Here is a 22,856-nt window from a genome sequence, read left to right on the forward strand (position 1 = left end):
GCAATGATCTGGTGCACTTATGATACACAGATGTTAAGATGTGTGGCCCGTGTGATCATTTTTTGCCTTTTCAGCCCGCAACAAAAGATGGCCTTCGAGATTTCTTTTTAATGATCAGTCTACCGCCTATCGGCATCACCATCAACGCTATTTGCAGTAAAAGATGGCCTTCGAGATTGAAATTTAATGACCGATCTACTGCCGCTACTGCCTATCGGCATCAGTATCAACGTTACGCGAAACGGGAACCACGGGAACTACTTGAAACTGGCTGCTAGCCCGAAGTACTGCATGTGAAAAAAAGTGTCAGTTTTACAGTGTCCAAAATGTCCAATATGAGAAACAGGGTCAGCATTCTGGACAAGCCGCTAAACAAGAGTAGAAGCGACGTGCGTAACTTTCATTTGAGTGGTGTTTGCGAGCTTGTGCGGTTGTCGTGCACGGTGGCTTCGCGACGTCAAAACACCGCCTGGTCGCTGCACTCAATTCTTGAACATTTTCGTTCGTTTCTTTTGCAGGTCAGCATCAGCGTGTTCGGCCTCTTGTTCTCCGAAATCGTGCAGTACTGTCAAAACAGGGTCTACACCATACCCGAGCTTCAGACAAAGTAAGTCGCGCTCTTATCCTTTGAGCACGGTACCTCTCAGTGCTAAGCTCGTCTACCCATGAAACATCGGCGTAGCTGGGGGGAGGGGGGTTAGAGTTATGGTTAGCTATCGCAAAGTTAAACAACACGAAATGCGAAGACGCAAGTAAACGCACACACAGGACCAGTACTACTAACTATCGTACGAAGTTGTCCGAACCAATAAAGAACTCCTAAACCAAATTACTTATTGAACTGTAGTTTTGAAAGCCACTGCCACGCCGAATAACGTGTATTCTTCGCCGTAGTTGCGTTCGCCTGCTAGAACTCTGGGTTATGTGTACATCTGCACAAAGACCTTTAGTCTGGAGCTGTTGACTGAAGAAGTTCCGTCAAAGCTAAATCCTTCACCGCACTCACGGAGATAAATAAGGAACGGAATTGCGTGACATTTTCATTATAGTAATTGTGCGCGCGCGCGCGCGCGTGTGTGTGTGTGTGTGTGTGTGTGTGTGTGTTTTACAAAGTCATTCCATTTTGTTGTACAGCTAAGGCAGCCAGGAGACCTCGTATTTACCCTAATGGCGTGAACATTTGTGCTAACTTCGCATCATTTTCGTTTCGCAATTCACGACAAGCAGTAAACACATACGACTTCACCATTGTTTTTCTTTGCTCCTTTCACTAAAGAGGGTCGGAACAGTTACCGATAGCGCTTGTTTTATTTGCTTATTCTTTTGTGTTTTTTAGCGTCTTGAATTGGGCTGGTTGGTACGTACTAATTCCGAACAAAGAAACAGCGCTAGAACAAGTCGAAGACGAGAGGACACAAACACTGTGCTGACTAACAACCATATTTTATTGGGTTTCCACGTCAATATGTACAGGAAAAACACAAGCAGTATACATATCAGGGAAAAAGGTATTGCTGTATACAATGCTAACTCACAGTTTTGATAAGTACATCATTTCATTTTTGTGCAGTGTTAGAGAAGCTACGCTGACATTAGCCAATAAAATATATTTGTTTGTCAGCTCTGTGTTTGTATCCTCTTGTCCTTGACTTATTCTAGTGCTGTTTCTTCGTTTGAAATCAGTGTGTTGTGTTCTTCAGCATACCCAGCGAAGCTCTGTTCTCATTACATGAAATAACATTAAAGGCAAATAATCCATGTCAAAGTGAAAGGTCAGTGCTTGAGAATCTCTGAAACGTCAATATTATACAAGGCAGCATTTTAGCTATAGAGAAGTGAAGATGAATGTAGGACATGATTCGCGCCACCAGTGGGACATACTGGAACAGAATCTTGATGATGTAGTAGGACCCCAGTACAATTAATCACAAGTGCTCGAACTACCAGTGACAAGGAATAACGTTTCAGTGCATTACAAGACGCAGTAAAATGTAGCTTCTGCAGTTCAGTCTGATTAATATAAAAAAGAACTTGTTGATGTTACCCTTGAGAAGGATACAAGTTCTGTTTTCTCCAGGCTGTGCTCTGTTAAAGTCCCCTGCTCCGCTGCTCCAGCTGTTGACCAGTAAAAGGCGGTCATAGCTACATCAGAAGGCCATTGTCGGTGGTGGGTGGTTTGAATTACACTAACAGTATGTGGACAACTAGAATGTTATTTTCTTTCAAAGTATGCATTTCCTTGGCACGAAACAAGCCCTGTAAGGTTTCTGGAATGCTTTTTCAACAATCCATGCTGTCTTATTATTTGCTTAAAGTGACCCTGCGACACAAATTAATCATGTTGTTTTCAGTGCTCCTTTTGGTATTGTGTAATGCACCGATGTTGTTGCGCAAGTGGCAATGACGAAAACAAAGTTGTTATAATTCAGAAGTTGGCATGATGAAGCCGTCATGCCAACTTCCAAGAAAGCGAGGCAGCAGCTCAGTAGTAGTGAGAGAGTTGTGCTGGAGAAAACAGGGACTGTGTTCGCTGTATAGCAATCTACCGAGCAAATCGTGTAGTATTAAAGACAAGTAATATATAACAAATATACACTGCAAAAGTCTGCAGCCTTCGTTTGTGCTTATTTTAGCTGCTATGTGCCTACATTGAAATTGGGTTGTTGAGAAAATGAAAACAAGGTACCCTGCCAGGCCCGTAGCCAGGAATTTTTTTCTGGGGGAGGCCCACTTGTTCAAAACCTTGGCTGTTTGAGAAACACACCTATTTTTATTATTTATATCGGTAAAACTACCCCCTCCATCAAAATGTTGGGGGGGGGGGGGGGGAGTGCTGGACCCCTAGCCCCCCCCCCCTGCTTATACGATACACCTCGTATAAGAAACAAGAACTGCTCCTTGGTACATGTCTTTTATAAAGGTGTTAAGCTGTACTGTGCTCTATATTTAACAAATACGTTTATTGCCTTCTGTAACTGAAGGTACCCTTACACCTTTGTACTAGGGAACATCCTTCTGTATGCAGAAATATTCGTGTATTTGTATACATTGTCTAAATAGAAGAGAGAGAGATGTGCTTTGGAGTTCATCTATCTTAATAAACACATGTATAGTGAACAGCTAAGTGATAAGCACACAGCGTGGGCCTAATCATGATGGCCCAGTCGAGTATGCACTGATTGTCATCTTGCCACCTTTACTAAATTTCCATGTGGTCTTCGTTGCCCTGGAATCAAATTGCGTAAGTTTGACACGTTAATAATAAACACTCGGTAAAAATGAGTGACTTATAAAGGGATAGGCTACCAGCAGTTGTTGTAAGAACTTGGATAGATGTCAGTATACCAACTGATGTACAATTTATTCCCTTTCTTTGTACATATTATGAATGTCACTGCTTCTCAGACTGTGGCTTCATGTTTTTTTTATGGACATCGTTGGTCATTACTTTGTTGATTTGCATGTGATTTTTACTATCTTATTCCTTTTTTTTTTCGCGTTTACGTGTGTGTGTCTTCTGACGCGTTTTACTTTAGTGCACTGAGCTGGTGCTCTGCTGTATTCCTGCTCTCACTCCTGCCTAAGGCCTTCAAAGTTGGCTGGCAGTATGTAACAAAATAAGCAAACGAAATTGCAGGCCAACAACGTTGCCTGCTTTCAGCATGAGAGGGAGTGGAGCGTTTGCTGACGTGATATATGCATGCGGTTTTTGCAGGCTGTCCGAGTTGGGATTCCACGTCGGCCAGAGGGTGCTGGACCTTCTCTTTGTGCGTGAAAAGAACTACAAGAGAGAAACAAAGCTCCTCAACATCCTTCTGTTTGTCAAGTCGTCGGTGTGGAAGGTAGTGTACTCTCTGTCACAGCTATGGCTTTCTGCCGGTGAACATAGTTTGTTTTAAAATCATAAATTTGGTGGTTGGATTACGATGGCTTTAAACGGATACTGAACAGAAATTGGAAAAACTGTTTCACTTTTTGAGCGCACAAATGAACAAGGACGAAAAGCGATGTCGACACAGCACTGTCCTTGTTCATTTGTGCACTCAAAAAGTAAAACATGAATTACCAACATGCCCAAGCATACACTCTTTCATAGGAAAACTGACAATAACATCGAAATTCTACTCCGAAGGCACGACTGTTCCCATAGGAAGAGTGTATTTCGCGTATTTTTGAACAGTTGACTGTATTTTTGGTGGATTGTCAGCGTACGGTGACTGCATACCGGCATGAGCCGTGGCATCACATTCACCGTAGCGCATGCAGGGTGCAAGTGTTCTGGTCCTCCTCTTCCCTTTCTCCACCTCTCCTTTACATCTCACTCTCCCCCTTCCACAAAGGTGCTGAGGCATGCCCCACCATTCCTTTACCCCAGCTGGGAGCATTGTTTGCTGCCAGTGCCGTTCGTAGTGGTTCTGCGAACCGTAGTGGGAGCTGAGTGGGTTGAGGGATGTGGGCGATAGCTGGCATTGCTGGCATGCCCGTTTTCAGTGCATGAAACTTCACCAGACGTCACCTCCTCTAGTTCACGGCGCGGCCGCTAGATGCGGTAGTTTGTGAAAAACGCATTAAATTCATTATTTTCCTCTAGTTTCTCCCTGAAATGAAGGTTGTGTCTATTGATTTCAGCACCCAATCTTTCAGTTTGGCTGAAGATCTTGGCAGCTCTGATGTTAAGAGTCATATGTTCTGCTGACTCAGCTAGTCGCGCATGTGAGCATCTTCCGCAGTGCTAAAGTGCTCAGAGGATTAGAAAGCTCAGTCAGAGAAGGCACCTGAAGGCGGCCACAGGCAGGCCGAATGATTGTGCATCCTGTGGAGCTATTCTTAAACTGTCCATTTAGTGGACGTTGATTGGCCGGAGTATGACGAGTAGTGTGCCGCCCTGTTTCCGGTTCTTCTTCCGCAGTGTCGTTTTGATGTGACCGAGCTTCCACAACTCTCGACACGAATGAGAGGAACGGAATGCGCTTCAATGCGGCTAACGAAGCTTCCTGAGATCCGCTTTTGGCCGCGCGAATCTCTGAGGCTGTGCATTAACTCTGATTCTTTGGTCACACTAGCCCTCTAACTAGGTTTTATGCAGCCTCCTGTTTAACGCACCTGCGTGATTATGTCATGGTTTACCGCTTTTTGTAGCAACTGAACGCTCTGTGATGGCGTTGGGCCGAAGTGGGCGTGTCCATTAGATGGACAGGTCCAGAGTAGCTCTCCTGGTGATGTCTGATCGTAAAGTTGGTCAAGACTAGAAGGGACACAATGAATTACAATGGCTTAAAAGGGATACTGAACCAAAAGTAGAAAAACTGACGAAAACATCGAAATTCTACTTGGGAAGACGCGACTGTCCCCATAAGAAGAGTTTATTTCACGTATTTTTGAACAGTTGGCTGTATTTTTGGTGGATTGTCAGCGCACGGCGGCTGCCCACAGAGCAGCTTTCCCACACAAGCATGGCTTGTGTGGGAGCCAGTGTAAGCTTAACCAATAGAAGATTAGAAGATGCCTTGTTGGGGGGTGCACCATGAAATTTTTCACACAACTCAAGAACTGAGGATGAAACAACACGACTAGAAAAAGGACCCAAAAGAACAAGTACCACAGGACAAGCGTTGTTCCTGTGTGTTCCTTTGTGTCCCTGATCTAGTCAGGTTGTTTCATCCTCGCTTCTAATTATGGACCAATTAGCCCTCATCGTGTAGTTGCTGCTAATGCAGACTTAAGAGGGGTTCGTCATGAAACGAACAGGATGTCAACTTACATGATCCTGTAGGAGGTAAATTAGACCATCTGCTTCTAAGTGCGAGAAACAAGGAAATGCAACAAGTGGAAGCTGCTCAGCATGTTATGGGCATATAATAAATGTTGGATGTAATGAAACTAAAGTAGGCTCTCATTAAAACGGAACCTGAAGGACCAGGAAAATGTATTCCGTTTAGCAGGAGTTCCGTTTACCGAGAGATAAACAACGGTGCAGAATTCAAGTACGAAACCAATTATATTAGAGGCAGTTGTTCCGTCTGAGCAGCAGTTCCATTTAAGAGATTTCCGTTTGATGAGTGCCTACTGTAATTTTTTTTGTCGTGGCATTTCACGGGGTTGTCTGGGGTTTCACAGATCCATTTACACAGTTTGTTCAGAAGTCATTTCGATCTGTTGTCCTAAAAACATTTGTGCATGGGAAAGCAATGCATTTGACGAAAAGATTGGGATCTGGCAGCTTGTAAAGGTTTCACATGAATCTCGTGCTAACATTTGATTTTTTTTTTTTACAGACTCTGTTTGGAAAGGAGGCCGACAAGCTCGAACAGGCCAATGACGACGAGAAGACCTGTATCCTTATCTTTTGTGAATTTTAGCGTTTCATAGACTGCACACACCGACACTTCTTGATATCACTTGCTGTCTTGGTGATGAAAATTTCGTGAATACAGGGTTTCACTGGAGCCAACATTTTCGACAAGTGGACTTGTCTTCTTCAAGGCTGCAACTTAGTCAACAGAAGACAAGTCGGCTTGTTGAAACGTCGGCTCCAGCGCACACTCCCATTTACGAATTTTTCATCGCAAGCTTCCATCTTCCCCTTCCTGCCTTTTTTTGGATTGCCGTCTTAATCGCAATTCACAGCTGTAAAAAGGGCTGTGACCAAAATTTGCTTTGAAACAAACATTATGGGGGAATTTAAAGGGGTACTGACACGAATATTTTCTGTTGTCGTTTTTTTGCGTCAAATGAAAAGTCAAGCTCTCAAGAGCCTAGAAAAGGTAGTGCTAAGCGCGAGTGCGCCCTGAAAAAGTAATTACAGTATGTTTTAAAAGCCAGTTTCGGTTCCTACTGTACCCTGACGTCACAACACGGTATGAGCTTCACGTCACGTGCTCGCACAATATATAGTGATGTTTCCACGGCCGCTCCGCACGGTGGCTCCGTTCGTGACGCGCTAGCAGGCCCGTAACTAGGGGGGGGTTGAGGGGATTCTGACCCCCCCCGAAATTTTTTTGATGCTTTAACTTTTCGGGTGATACTAAAATATTTACACGCCTTCACAGCGACCCCCAGCTGCCAAAGTTACACTGCAACTTTCCTGGCATTGCTTCCCTCTTCTTCCTTTCTTCAAACCTACCAGAACACCTCAGCGCTCCCTCCCCCGCACGCCCACCTGCCCTATTTGTACAGCTTTGCACTTCGCCCTCGCGTTCCTTCGAGTCTTTTCTTTTTCGTCTTTCACCCCGTAGCAGCTCCTTTATTGATTCCAGATGCTTTCCTTGTGCATTGCCGCTGGAGAAGTTATCCGTCTGTGCGGACCGCACGTGTCGGCTTTGGGTTTCTACGAAAAGCGCGTCTCCTTCTGTGAAAGTAAACAGTTCGACAGCAACGGCAACACCAACACGACGTGCGCAAATTTGCCAGGGAACGAAACCCCTAAGCGGAAAAACTCAGCGGCGCATTCCGAGGACGCAGGCTGCAGGGTAAACTTTTCTCAAACTGTAGTCTTCGCCACCGAAACGAATCATCGAAGATGACATCTACTGAAAGACTGGCATATCCGAGCAACTTCGAACAACCTTAACCACACGCAAGGAAATCTACCTCTTCTGTACACACAAGGTATATGCGCCTCCCTACAAAGCACACAAAGCGAGGATACAGCCGGCACACAATCCGGCACCAGCGGTCAACTTTCACAGGAGAGAAAAAACGCCGCCAAGCTGGGCTGCGCGCGGGAGTACAGAGGCTGACGTCACAGCCTACAAAGTGCATTTTTGGGGGGTCACGGCTATTTAATTAGCGCAGCCCAGAGAGAATTATGCAGGCGCCCAGGGAGCCGTCTGTGAAAAGGTGACTTTTTCACAGGAACGGAGCAACACCTGCTTTCTGGACTGTACCACGGGAGTGCAAATGTCTCGGCAGTGCATTCTTGGGGGGTTCACGTATATTAAGGGGAGTATGGAGTGCCCATGGAGTCTTCTGTGAAAAGGTCTTTAAGTAGCGTTAATCCAGTTTGCTGCAGCGGGAGTACAATAATGGTCCTGCATGCACACCAGCTGTAGCGGCGTTCAGAAAACACATGCGCCACGCGGGAGCCGGCGCGTTCATCACACTTCTACATTCTAGCCACTGTAAAGTGGATAAGAGAGGAAGAAAACATCGCCCGCCGTTCACGCCAGGCAGTCGAAGCAGTCGCAAACGTCTTTTTGGAGCCACTGGCCACTTCTGTGTGCGTGCACAGGATTGCGGCAGCAAAATGAAAAGACACTCTGCAACAACGAAGCAAAGGAGTCTTGCGTCTTACTTCAAGAAAGTTCGAACCGATGAAGCGGACGGAGAAGAACCGCCTCCTTCGAAGGATAAAACTTCGCCCTCCTCAGCACTGGTGGAAAGCCAAGCGCGTCGGAACTTCTGTAGCGACTCAGGAGAATGCACCGGTTTATGTGAATCACCTGAGAACGAACACAAGCAGGACACCCATGCGCCGCCGGAAAATGATGGTGGCCGCAGTGCAACTCCAAGTGACCTTTGTTCTACAGTCAACGCTGGGCAAAGTGACGCCTTTACCATTGGGCAATGCCCAAGGAAGGTGAGTGGCATGGCACCTACACATTCTGGTTCGCCTCCCCTCTGTGCGACGAGTGCGAATATTTTGGACTTGGGACTGTTTGTCTCGAAAAGCAATAATGTAAATGATCCAGAGACGACGGAGAAGCTGCTGCTCAATCCGTGGACCCCTCCGGCTAACTATGATTATCCAGCCACAGGGAAAAGGAATCTGAAGTTCCAACCTCACTGGGTAGATCGTTACCCATGGCTTGTTTATTCAGAGAAGCTTCAAGGAGCATTATGCAAATATTGCGTAGTCTTCGCAAGCGAGTGTGCAGGAAAAGGGGAGCACCAGCGCTTGGGCTGTTTTGTAACTAAGGAGTTCACCAATTACAAGAAAGCCATGGACGCCTTTAAGAGCCACGCATCCAGCAGTTATCACGCCATGTCAACAACGCTATCGGAGAACTTTTTAGCAGTCCGGTCCCGCTCACAGCATGACATCTTAACACAACTTGACCACGGTCTTAAAAAGCAGGCGGAAGAAAACCGCAAGAACTTGCTGCCAATAATAGAAACAATCCTTTTCTGTGGCAGGCAAGAAGTACCGCTTCGCGGCACAGACGACTCTGGTCCGATAAATATGTCTGAAGTGCTGCCATTGAAAAATGATGGAAATTTCCGCGCACTGCTTAGGATGAGAGCAAAATGTGGAGATGCCGCCTTGAGAGCTCACATGGAAACATCTCCGGCGAATGCGCTGTACACGAGCCCAAAAATTCAAAATGAGTTGATCACCCTCTGTGGTAAAATCATACAAAGAAAGATAGTTGAAAACGTCAACTCAGGTTCGTGTTTTTCAGTTCTAGCTGACGAGGCCACTGATATATCTCGCACCGCCCACATTTCCCTATGTGTAAGGTACGTTGGACACGACACGTCGGGAGTGCCCATACTTAAAGAAGATTTTGTAGATTTCGTTCCCGTGTACGATCTCACTGGCAAGGCGCTGGCGAGCACAATCCTGAACAGCCTTAGAGGTCATGGCTTTGACCTGAACCTACTTTGCGGGCAAGGATACGACGGCGCGGCATCAATGAGCGGCCACCTTAACGGTGTTCAAGCCTTCATTCGTCAAACAGCGCCCAAAGCGTTGTACGTGCATTGTAGCGCCCACTCGTTGAACCTTGCTCTGCTTCACGCATGCAAACTCCCCAGCATCCGCAACTGTTTGGGAACTGTATCCTCAACCTGTACGTTTGTGAGAGCTTCGCCACAGAGGACGAACCAACTGCGAGACAAAGTAGAAGATTTAACACAAGAAAAAAGAAAATCAGTTCTCTCCTTTTGCCAAACAAGGTGGGTAGAGAGTCACGATGCACTTCAGCGTTTCCTTGAACTGTACGTGCCTATTGTACAATTCCTCGAATATTTGGAAGAAGAGGCCGCGTCATCTGATACTTCATCAAAAGCTTCTCAACTGCTCAATGCCATTACGAAGCCCGAGTTTGTCGTTTCGCTTCAGATCTGTAGCGACCTCTTCTCTTTGACACTGCCACTTTGCAAGTTTCTTCAAAAAATTGACTGTGACTTGGCTCAAGCGTGCGATCACGTAAAGAATGTTATAGACGTTCTTTCCACAAAAAGGGCTAGTGCGGAAATGGAATTTAATAAGATTTTTCTGAAGTCGCTCTCTTTGCTGAAGATCACAAATGTTGAGATGGCCCTACCACGCATCACTGGAAGGCAGATGCAAAGAAGCAACGTACCTTCTGCTACTCCCGAAGAGTACTACCGGAGGAATGTGTATTTGCCTTTGCTGGCTGACTTTGAAAATCAATTAAGAGACCGGTTCGATGCCCATAAGAAGGTCGTGGTTGGCCTTAACATGCTGCTGCCGAAATTCTGCGCATCGGCTAGCCTTTCTGATATTGATGATGCAGTGCAGTTTTACCTTGGCGACATTCCTTCCGCTAATGTCATCGAAGCAGAGTTCACACTGTGGGTGAACAAATGCTGCCAGATCGAAGAAAAGAATCGCCCAGCTTGTGCTTTACAGGCCTTAGAGATGTGCAACCGCGACTTTTTTCCGAACATCCACAGCCTACTTTCTATCCTGGCGACTTTACCCGTGTCGACGTCGACCCCGGAACGGACTTTTTCCACACTGAGAAGGCTGAAGAGCTACCTTCGAAATCATATGAACAACGACAGATTGACCGGACTAGCACTGCTCAGCATCCATCGAGAACTTCAAGTGACCCCAGAACAAGTCCTCACAGAATTTTGCAAGTTGCCGAGAAGGAAAAACTTCCTCGTTTAAACTTCCCTCTATGTTTCAAGAGTCGATTAAAAGCTAAACCCAGCTAGCCCAAGCTTCAACCCTTCTATTCTTTCGCAATTACGAGGAAACTATCCAGCAAGCAGAATGTGCGAACGGTAACAAGAAGATCGGAATGTCGGGCGACTTGTTTGTTTGCTTGCATACATACTGTCACGGACTGCCATTTTTGCGACCCGGCGTAACGGCAAATTAACGGGCGCCGCACTCCCCCGCTGACCGATGGAACCGTTCGCTCATGAAAAGACTGGTCTTTAGTGCAGGGAAGTACTGAATGGGGTGTTCTTCTTCAAACGTTAGTCGCCGATGTTTGATCCTTTGTACCTACGGCGGCGTCGGCAGGGTCGTCAAAGGCCGCGATGCACCCCGAACCAGCTGTAGACTGCAAGACGCACCGGCTGAAACCAAGGAAACTGACCATTCCCACGGGCAAAACTGCTTGTGGACAAGCCGTATGAGAGAACCCCAACAGGTTGTCACTCTCGCTCAGTTGAGGACCCTCTCCTAATTAAAAAGGGACGCGGTCAATATATTTTTAGGGTTTCTAACAATGAAACGTGCATGATTGGACCTATGTAGAGGTCTCTTTTCCCCCAGGACGAGAATGAGGGGACACGGAGGTCGATTTAAGCGCAGGATTTCGCCTTGCTAAGCAGTCTAGTTGCTGACCAACATGGTGTAGAAGGAGATCAAGAAGTATCCCTTAAGTGGTTGTGGCTCCGTATCGGCTGGCCACCTAAACTTAGCCATTCGTCTAGTTGTGACGCGAAATTAACGTCTGTAACGTAGGCATCGGTACTTGAATCTCGAGTAAGTTCAACCTGCCCGAGATCGGCTTCAAGCACTAGCCTACCGGAAACACCAGCGCTGCAACACCGCCGACATCGCAGTTGTGCCAGAACTCTCTCTGACTTCTTGCATCCGATCGTCGTGGACTCGAAGCTGCCGGTCATCACAGGTATCCCTTCACCTGCTTATACCTTCGGACTTTCTCATCTGTAGTTTTATTGTTGGTTAGTTTTGTGTAGTTTGTAATACTTCTCTCTTGTAAGCTGATTTATTGATTTTATATGTATTTTGTTAGTTGGTATTAAGTGTTGTACTAGATTCCTCGTGCTGCAATATCACTAGAGTTTTGTTTTTCCCCACACACGTCTCTGATCTCTTCACTGTCTCTGCTTACGTACGGAACGACCTAACCTGCTGCCATTCCCGTCGCCGACTTCGCGCTGGCGACACTAGAGTGGCAGCTTGTAACACATACATACCGTTTTTGTACCGTGGTTACATTGTGTTACTTCATCAGGAGCCGTTGGTCGCGGTGTCCCCGGCTTTGGTGGTGCTATTGTCCAAACTTATTTCTTGCTTTAACCAGAATTTGAGGTTGACATACCAATTTCTTTATTTGGGTACAAATAATTGAAAAGTACCATCGAATTGTTACAAGTAAGCGATGTACTTGATTTATTCACAAAAATAAGCCAGTATAAATCTTAAAAAATGGCAGCCGTTCTACACGCAAACCCCCCCCGAAAAAAATTCCTGGGTACGGCCCTGCGCGCTAGCGGCCATTTTGGAAGTTTTGATGACACACAAGCTGCCATCTTGGAAGTTTTGGTACCTAACGTCATCACAACTAGCCAAACTGCTGCTTGAAGTCACCAGAATTAGTACTGTAGCCTGACGTCAAGCTAGTGTCGATTTCAGTAGGTGTGCCGTGGAAAAATTGACTTTAATATCAAATTAAAATATCTTATCAGCATTTGCTGAGCTTCACGCTTGCTCAGAGCCATCTCTGCATCCAGGAGATTTGTATGGCAGAGTAAACTCGCATTTGAAAAAGGGTGTCAGTACCCCTTTAAAAGTTGTATTAGTGTTACCATCCAGAAACCACTAGAGTAAAGAGCTAAGACCTAGTGAAATGAGTTTCCAGAAATCATAAATGTATTCAGTCCGTATGCATTGTTTTATTTGGTCATAACAAAAAAGAAAAACACAAGGGTACAGTAGCAAATTTCTCAAAAGGCAGTTGACTTTGTTTTCTTTTTAACCACTATTGCCGTTGCTGTACTGGCAGCCAGGTTTGCTTTTTATGGTGTCCCAGACACTTTCCCCAATGACTCTGTGTTATTTAAGCAAAAGTGCAAACAATTTCAGAGTAAAGTGAATTGTTTGGAGCAGTTCGCCTTGACTTTAAAAAAAAAAAAAGACTACCTGATTGAAAAGGACCCACTAGTCACCAAGTTCATTTCGGTTCCCAAGGACAGAGGTGAGTGGCATTACGAGTGCAATATTGTGACCAATTCATTCTGCGCCATTATGTTAACATTTGGTGACATCTTGTTAACATTCTGTGCCATTCTGTTAACATTTGGTGCCATTTTGTTAACATTCTGTGCCATTTCATTAACATTCTGTGCCATTTTGTTAACATTCTGTGCCATTTTGTTAACCCTCGAAACAAAAGTATATAGGTCCATTTCCTTTCTTTAGAGCGCAGGTTTAAAAGGATACTGAACGAAACTTTTGCCGCCGAAAATTCCAGCCCAGTTGAAAGCTTGGGTGCTGAAATGAGTTAACCTTGTTTTGAGGCAGACACTAGAGGAAAATAATGAATTTAATGTGTTTTCCGCCGTGTACCAGAGGAGGTGACTTTGAACACCTGAAGAAATGGACATACCAATCATGCCAGCCATCGCCCGTGTCTCTCAACCTGCTCTGCTCCCACTACGGTCCCTAGAACCAGTATAAAGCATTGCCAGCGAACAATGTTCCTGAGTGGGGCAGGTCTCAGCGTCTTTCTTAAAGGGGGAAAGTTGGATGTAAAGGAAAAGTGAAGATGGAAAAGTAACAGAACGGGAAAGTGGCCGTGACGTCACGGCGGAACGCTTGACGTCATGACTGTCCATGCACAGCTCCGCGCAGCTGCCACGTGCTCATAGTCTTCCAAAAATACAGCCGGCTTTTCGAAAATATGTGAAATATTTGTCGGAACAATCACGTTTTCTGAGTGGAATTTCGATGTTTTCGTCGTTTCCTCCTAATTTTTTTCAGTATCCCCTTAACCACTCATTTGCGCACTCCATGTCTTCCTCAACAATGTAAATGAACGAACGATTGGCACAAAGTAGGATGAAAGGGGGCAAACACAGAGTGCAGCGAAGATTGTGTGGTGGTGATATTGAAGAGAGCGTGAGAAAAAGAATGCTGTAGAAGGATGAGTAGGAAACTCTGCCTGTGCTAGAGAATGCGCTCCACACGAGCCACGTGTTCCGCGTATTCATGCTTTCCCTCTCAACGTTGAGAAATGCAAACGGTAAAAAGCACTTCATCTGCCACCACTGCTAAACGAACCGCACAAACAGAGGCTCAGTGCCGTCAGCACCAGAATCCTGCTCCGCTTCAATATTGTATTGGGCAGAATTGTAATTGTCGGCGATGTTTATTGTGCGTTTTTTTAGCCTGCACGGAACGTTAAACACTGTAATGCCCATGGTCAGTTTTGTCTGGATCAGAACTATAACAAAGTGCTCATTTTTTTTTCCTAACCACATAGGGGATAGAAAAAAACAAAAAAAAATCTTGTTTTAGCCATTGTGTAGTTACACTCAAACCCCATAACAACAAAGTCACACCTGACACGACAATGACTGTGTTATATCCGAAAATTCTTTATAAACGTGCATTCCTAACTGTATCTATGGCAAGACTGTTCTTCATTTACTTACTTAGAACCAATAATTGGTGATATCCGTGTTCATTATATTGAGGTTTCAGTGTATAGTATAGAAATAATTTATAGTAAACACAAATCTCTTAAGTGGAACTGCTGCTTAAATGGAACAACTTCTTCTAATATGATTGGTTTCGTACTTAAGTTCTGCAACCATGTTCCTCTCTCAGTAAATGGAACTCCTGTTATTAAACGGAACATGTTTTCCTGGTCCCTTCAGGTTCCGTTTAATGAGCGCTTACTGCAACTGGTAAAAGCATTGTTGGAATACAGTAGAACCCCGCTGATACGTTTTTGAAGGGACCGTAGGAAATAAACGTAAGAGACGGGAAACGTAAGAGCCGAAAAACAGGAAAAACGGCAAAATATTTAGTGGTACAGAATTTTATTTCAATTCTTACGAGCAGCACGAAAATTGGCGCGCTCAGCAGTGATCTAGCGCGATGGATAGAAACGCGGAGCTTAGGACGGCCTCATCCACAGAAATGTAATCAACGTATGTGATTTTTTTAACACCAACAGCTGTAGGCATGAAAGAACTAAGCACACGCAATCACGACCGGCGCGGCGAGTCCGACCGCGAACCGCACGCACGACCATGCGAGCTCCAACCAGCTCGAACTCCTCCCGTCCTCCGACAAATAATGATGATGATGAGTCTACGCCAACGCGATGGCAGAAGTGAATGCCAATCTCGAAGGCCTTGCTTTCGCAAGCAATTACGTCATACACGCCATGTTTATGCAATACAAATCTCAAAGGCTATGCTTTTGTCAATAGTAAATGCCAATCTCGAAGGCCTTGCTTTCGCGAGTAGTTACGTCATAGACGCCATCTTTGCAATTTGAATCTCGAAGGCCATGCTTTTGTTTGCATCAATTGAAAGATTCTGTTGCTTGCGCCTCTCGTGCGGCTAATATTACGGTCAAACGAGGCCAAGCTGCGTGAAAATGCACCATGGCCGCTCTCTTTGGTAGTCACTCGGTCGGCTCCGAGCGCACTTCGCGACGTATCATACGGGAACCGTCCGACAGTTACGACTTAACATCGGGGTTCCCAATACATTGTATCCTATGGGAGCTATGCCGGGACCGGCGGAAAACGACGTAACAGCGAGCAAAACGCAGCAGTGAGGAACGTAACAGCGGGGTTCTACTGTATTTATCTCTTGTACTTTATTTCGGCATATCAGAATGCAACAGTAAGGTTTCTGTGAAGTTTTACATGCTTTAATTGCTATTTTGAGGCACCATATTCAGCGTAGCAAATGTGATAAAGAACCCCAGGTGGTCGAAATTTCCGGAGCCCTCCACTACACCGTCTCTCATAACCATATCATGGTTTTGGGACGTGAAACCCCAACAGTTATAAAATTGGTAAGTTATAAAATGGTAGAGCATCGGGCGCGTTACAAAGGTTGTAGGTTTGGTCCCTGCCGGCGGCAACTTGTGTTTTCATCCACTTTGCTTTATTCACATCTGTACCACAAATACTACAATACACTTAAAAAGCAGCACAGTTAACGTCCCATATACCTTCCTTGGAGGGTTTTCATTAAGGTTTCAGTGCTAAATAGATATCATAGAAAAACACAGATGGTGCACTCATGCACTGTGTTGTTGAATGACAAGGAGGTCCGGTTTCTTGGCAGTGATCGGTGATAGGGTGACTTTCAGTGTGATCACGGTTGCTGCTGCGCATGCTCATATCGGTTTGTTGTTTGCGTCTTCATCGAATTAAAGTCAGTTGATAGTCCAGCATCCTTCCTGTTGCTGCCTCGTTTTCTTGGCTCAGTTTCTTCTGCTTTCTTTTGTCGCTGCTGGCATTTCCTCACGAAGAATTATGCACCAACTTGCCCTACAAGCCACCCTAATGAAATCATTGGTCCATAAATTGTTGTTTGCTTATACTTGTCCATCTCTGTAGTTCACCTCGATTTCTTTTGCTGTTCATTTCAGGGAGTCTCAACTGTGCATCGTTTGTCGCCGGCATCATCGAAGCCATCCTCATTGGCTGCAACTTTGTGAGTGCATCTCTCCCTTTTTTTTTTATTGGCTTTGCTATTGCATGTCTCTGCATCTAGCTGGCTGGGGCTCTGCCTTTCCGCTTCGCACCGGCATCTCAAAGCGTGTTGCACTTTTAACCTGGATTCAACAAGTTGGGCTTGACGTTCTTGATTTTGTAAAGTTCACATTCTGCATTTTGGTTACATACAACCTGTTTGGCTGCAGCCCACTTAATTTAGACAACCCTTGCCGCATGCAGAGTGAGAGACGCTGCAAATGTGCGGCGTGAAAGAATGGCACTAAGGCTAGTGAGATGAAACAAAGCGATGGAGTCAGCACGACCATAGCCGTCAGTGCGTATTAGTACTGTATTTTCTTGGGTATAACCCGCACAGGATATACAGGAAATTCCTCGCCATAGTTGGGGTACAAGTTATACACGAGTTTTAGTGTGGAAATTGTCTACATGGCACTCCTTCACGGTAATGCAAAGCAGACGGCGTTGCAAAATACATGAGGATCTCTTCTTTTTTAAAATTTTTCCGCACCTTGTATTTGGAGGTGCTGGTCATATGCAGGGTTCACGCTATATGTGAGGAAATGCACTATATGGGAGTGACAGGAAAGCTGGGACACATTGCGCCTTCTTACGCCTTTAAAAGCTTTACTGCTGCATTCACCGCCGCTGTATATGACATTGTGTTAGCCGCCCACATTACTTCAGAGCGACATGCTTGCCGTTCATAATGCCGATTATTATCCATAATGTATCAATTACGAATGGTTTTTTGTAGAGCTGTGTGAATAGCAAAATTTTGGGTGTGAAGCGAATTCGAATATTGAAGTGTGAGTGCGAATCGAATTGAATATTTTTCGAATATTTCTCGAATATTTTTCGAATATTTTTCTAATACTTCGAAGTGAAATTCCAGAAAAAAAAGTTAGAGAGGATTCCTAAGCATATTGTTATGAGATGGCAACATGAAAGTGTTTCTTTTCGCTAGGTTGATGAAGCACTGGCGGGGTGGTGTTTCATAGTTGTCTTATTCAGAATGAGGCAATGTAGAGGCCGAATTCTACTTATGTTACATGATTTGGTGCAACCAAAGTGTCGCCGACAACACTTTACACGTGATAGGCAAAGATGCCATTTGCTCAGCCTCTCCTCCTCTTTCAACTTCTGTGTAAGCCCAACTGATGTGGCGGACAAGGTTGTGCTCCCTTCAAGTCCGGAGTTCCAAATCTGCCCCGTAGACGTCGATATGTAAGAACGTCTGAAATTTTGGATGCTAAAAAGCTTCGGCTTCCGATTTTTCGGACTTCCTGCCCAAATTTTAGGTCCAGAAGAGCATTAATTGAGCCTCCACCTTTGCCACATCTTTCATCTCCATGTTGGAACCAGCGTTCTCTTGAGTTAGTACATTTGCGACCATAGCAGAGCTTGAAAGGCAGCTTTGCCGTAATACCGGGGTGTGATGAGGTGAAGCATATTGAAAATCTAGGGACGCCTTCCAATCGGACGTTGACTGTATTTGTTTTTGGGAAGTTCGAATAGTAAAATTCCAGTGCGAATCGAACCTAATAGCAAACACTATTTGAAAAATATACGAAATTTCGAATATTCGCACACCCCTAGTTTTTTGCTGTGGTTTTGGTAAACAGTAGTTTTGTTTCGCCTCAGCGTGCAGTGGCCATGCATGTGTCTTGAGAACTGTTTGTTTGCCGTCCACGATCATGTCCATAGCAACTGTGTTTCATTCGCAACGATTGTGGCATACTTTAGGTCAATTCTCTGTCTGCATCGGCCATGTGCTTTCAAAACAGCATGGTTGTCATATACAATTGGGTCTATAGCACAGAGCAGTAGCTTCGTTTGATTCTATAAATTTGCATGCAATATTGTATGCTGCCAAGAAGGAACTGGGATTGTACTGTGACCTGCACGCTAGCATCAAACCAGCCGAATGCATCGCAATGCAAGATTGTTTGTTCTTCTTCAGCTTGCTGATGAAGAAGTAGTAGTCGGGATGTTCAGTCAAACACATGTCTCATATGAAGATATACCGTTTCTTCTTCTATGTAGCTCGCACCCCCACTTTTTAAGCACATTTTTGCGTTTTTTGGTGCGGCTTATATGCGAGAAAATATGGTATGTCTTGCATTGTGGTTGCTCTGTGAAGGAAGTCGAGGGTTGTTGTGAAATCGTTGTGCTGTCGTCCTGAATTTCTTGGTCATTCCTGACCAAGCACCCTTTCCCATCGGGTTTCATTCAGGAAAACTTTCTTGAATTAAAAATACCTCTTGAAAGATTATTTGTCATGAAGAGGACATTTTTGTGTTGATTAATTTTGTATGGGCAGCTGTCAGCAAGCGGCAAATTATTTGTTGGCACAGAAATTTCGTTGTGTTGTCATTCATACAGTGGCTGGTATACAAGAAACTGAGTTACCTTTTAGCACCATGAACTTCGCATGACACTTTTCTATGTAAACTGTTTTTGTAATTTTCTACAAAATGTAGATAAATAGCAATTTTTAATAACTGTGGGACATGCTTGGGTGGTTTACTGCCTGGCTTGCTACTCCAGCTGTTGGGTGATGATTGTGGTATATACAATAACATGTATGTGCAAGCACATACATACAAACACACGCACACACACATGCGCATTGCACTGGACACCAGATGCTTTGATACAAACCTATGTCCTCATTTTGCGGGCCATTTAGAAGCCTTTGTTGTCATGATGAGCACTGGAATACCCTGGTGCTGATGCCCTGATTTCAAATTGGTTCTCATCTCGAAAGGTGACACCATAAATATATGCAAGGGTCTCCGGGTGCATCGTGTCCCAGACGAACGTCCGTCCAGATGGTCTGTTGGTTTGGCCATTCAAATGGTCGAACATCCATCACTGCTCTGGGAGGCAGAAAATCATAGCCTAGCAGACGAGAGGTTGCATTTCGTCTGTCCCATCCTTATCTGTATCTCTTGCACATATCTTCCCATTTCCACGTGACCATATGAAGCTCATGGTCACTTAGCAACAGGTCCCTTAGAGTAACAGGAGAGCTACCTTGTACACATTCTGTGATAGAACGGAATGAAACGTCACGAGAGGAGGCAAACAGCCAATAGGCGAGCTGAAGGAATTCACAAAAGTTTTCAACACATGAAGAAATTACGAATTAATATAGCTGAACACTAATATTGGCAGGAATTGTTTTTCAAAGCTTGAAATTGAAGAACGCGATAACTTTAACAATTTATTTGTATTAATGTCTTGATTGGGTGCTAGGTGGTGTTGCAATTTGACGAGACGTTTGGTGCTGGGGGGCTAATTGTGATTTTCGCAAACAATTGGCACTGGATGGAAGTGAGCCTGGCACGAAGCAGGCTAATTCGATTCTCCGGCCCAAGCGCTTACGCTTGGGTCCGAAAACCCAAGCGTAAGCGCTTGGGTTTCGCTTGGGTTTTCGGACCCAAGCGTAAGCGCTTGGGCCGGAGAATCGAATTAGCCTGCTTCGTGCCAGGCTCACTCCCATCCGTGCCGGCCCAAGCGCTTACGCTTGGGCCGTTTCGATCCAATCCAAGTTATCTGGAAACCGTTCTGTATCCATTCTATCAGACAGAACGGTGCCTCCGTCCGTTCTGTGCTCGTTCTTTGCCAAAATGATTGAAAGCACTGCCTTTTCCGGTTGCTATTCTCACGTCTGACCGTCAGACGAGCCTCGACCAATCCCGTGTGGCTTCCTCTCAGCTTCTTGTGACATTTTGTTCCATTCTGTCACAGAATGTGTATAAGATAGCTCGCCAGGAAGCAATCTTTTAGGCCATGCTCTTTTTTTTTTTTTTTGCGTACTGCAATTGCTAGAAGATTGTCATGGGGGCCATGTTTTGAACAGAATTTATTTTCCCCAGTGGACGTGGTAGACAGCATAATGTAATAATGTTGCTGTGATGCTTGTAGGCATTGTTTGGAAAAGCATGTGCATATTTTTACGAGATAGGCCTTCAGCAAAAGGTGGGAGCTTGAAGTGATAATTTTGAAGGAACAGTCCTTGTTCAATCACTTCTGTGTGCTAATCTATAGTAACATGTCAAAAGATTGCATGTTTGTGCACCGTGCTGCATGCCAAGTGTGTGTGCTCTGTCCTTGTTCAGTGGTGGTGGTTGTGCCGCGTGCACGCTTGTGTTGCCTGTTGTGCTCTATGCCATTGCAGTGACTTGCCATACTTTTGCGCATGTACTAATAAAGCTTTCATTCCAGGGGCAATAACTTTGGCTTACAATATTTTTAAAGAGGATTAAATGAGGATTTAGGATTAGTATATAAAGAAGATTAAATGTAGATGCATTGTTTTTATTTGGGCTGTGCTGCATAATGTGTGCACACTTAATATGTCCACTTCTATGGTCTCGATATTGAGACTGGCAGTACTGAAAATAATTGAATAGTTGTACATGATGGACACTTAAGACGAAATATAACAGTACCAGCTTCATTTAGATGATATAATTCTTCTGAAAAATGAACCAGCCTTATTCAGCTGAGGCATCCTTTGTGTTCTGTAAAGGGATTGGATGATCCCACTCTGGATCATGGTGTCATTCAAGGTCTTGTGAAGACGCTATAAGGCCATGTGAATAGATTGCTTCAAATTTGCTGAGATTGCTGAGTCAGTTACTGTAAGACTTGTACAGAAAGAAGCTCAGTTTGATGCAAGTGAAATACGTGAACGCCGACAAGTTGAAATAAGTTTCACAAATTGAAAGTATAGCCATCAGCTCATTTGCAGCATGAAGCTTCGAAAAAAAATGCATTGGGTTTCTCAAAGGAGGCTGCTCAGTTGATGAAAAATTGGTCCCGGTACAGGATTTGAGCGCAGAACCAGCGTCCTTGCGGAATGATCAATCCATGATCTGGGCTAAGCAGATGGTTAGCAGATTGCAGTGCAAGGTTGAATCGATTGAGCAAACTAAAAAGAATTCACCTTTATGCTGCAGTCTGCCAGCTTCCTGTTATCTCTGGCGGAAGAGCGACTGTTCCGGAAAGGTGTTGGTTCGGGGTTCGAATCCCAAACAGGACGAATTTTTCATCAACTGAACAGCTTTTTCTCAGAAATCCATCCGGATTTCTTAACAGTTTCTTGCTAGAAATTAGCGGACGACTATTTTTAGCCCCAGCTTTTGTTGTAAGCTTAAGCCTGAGCTCCAGCAAGGATTATAAAGCTTGATTGTTGCCATTAATCATCCTCATTAGTCAGAGCAATGGATAGTGCTGTCAGGAGCACTTTGGTGGGAAAGTAATGTCTGATAGTACCACTTTGTTGTGTCCCCTTTCTAAGTATCCCTCTCCTTTTCTTCCTGTTTGTTTTGTGCCATCGCAGCCAGCGAAGGTGACTGCCCACTGGTACAAAGGAACAACCTTCATGATTAAGTTTGAGGAGTCGGTCATTGCACGGGACAAGGCTATGGAGAGCCGATAAAAGCCACGTGGAGCGCCTAGTCCATCCCCTTGCCCTTTTTCATGTACAGCCACCCCACAGAACTGCGATCCGAATGTTCTTTCTCTTTCACTTGCTATTCTTTCAGAATTAAAAGAGAAAAAAAAATATTCCTTCAATGGAGCACTTTTGTCACATGTGACTGACTACCTGCAATCCCTGTCGCACAGTTCACGTTGTGAAAGCGAGACAGAGGTTCGCAGAAAGGTGGGTATAATGTATTGATTCCATTCTGATTCATTCTTCTCGCCTTTTTTGAGGGGTCTGAATCATGCCTGCATGATTAGCGTTCGGCCAATCGGGAGTGGTCAATAATAAGGAAGGAATAGAATCAAGTGAAAGGAATCAGTACATTGTACAGTCCTTGAAGACATTTAACAGTTGTAAAGCAAACACTTCAAACTGGAGCAGTTATTTGGCTTCTAATGCTCCCTCCAGCTTGAGGATTTTCCTGTTTAATCACTGCTGAACACTACATGTTTTGTATACGTTTATTATGTTTAAACTTCCTGTTCTATGTGTTACGTTCCCTGTGTGTCTTTTACTGTCTTACTAACATATCTTACTCACTTGCCTGTCACACATGAACACCATTTGGTGTGCTTGACTCAGTGAAGATAGACTGTGTCCTGGATCAAGTACTACTGGACAGTTATGTTCAGGCATGCTTGGTCTTTGTGCTGATATATTTTACGTGGTCATATCATTGTGATTGAAAAGTTTTGGTGCTG

The 22,856-nt window shown here is 44.7% G+C and overlaps 1 protein-coding gene across 1 annotated transcript; it reads left to right on the forward strand.

The window, feature by feature from the left end:
- Positions 1–216: 216 nt before the first annotated feature.
- LOC119405287 (trafficking protein particle complex subunit 5) lies at positions 217–22,134 on the forward strand. Its single transcript, XM_037672107.2, has 7 exons — positions 217–389; positions 519–607; positions 3,716–3,842; positions 6,276–6,333; positions 13,089–13,148; positions 16,571–16,635; positions 22,009–22,134. The coding sequence occupies exons 1-7, from the start codon at positions 327–329 to the stop codon at positions 22,105–22,107; spliced, it is 561 nt and encodes a 186-aa protein (XP_037528035.1). The 5' UTR covers positions 217–326; the 3' UTR covers positions 22,108–22,134.
- Positions 22,135–22,856: the final 722 nt, after the last annotated feature.

This window comes from Rhipicephalus sanguineus, chromosome 9, assembly GCF_013339695.2.
Source record: "Rhipicephalus sanguineus isolate Rsan-2018 chromosome 9, BIME_Rsan_1.4, whole genome shotgun sequence".
In the NCBI taxonomy this organism is placed as follows: domain Eukaryota; kingdom Metazoa; phylum Arthropoda; class Arachnida; order Ixodida; family Ixodidae; genus Rhipicephalus; species Rhipicephalus sanguineus.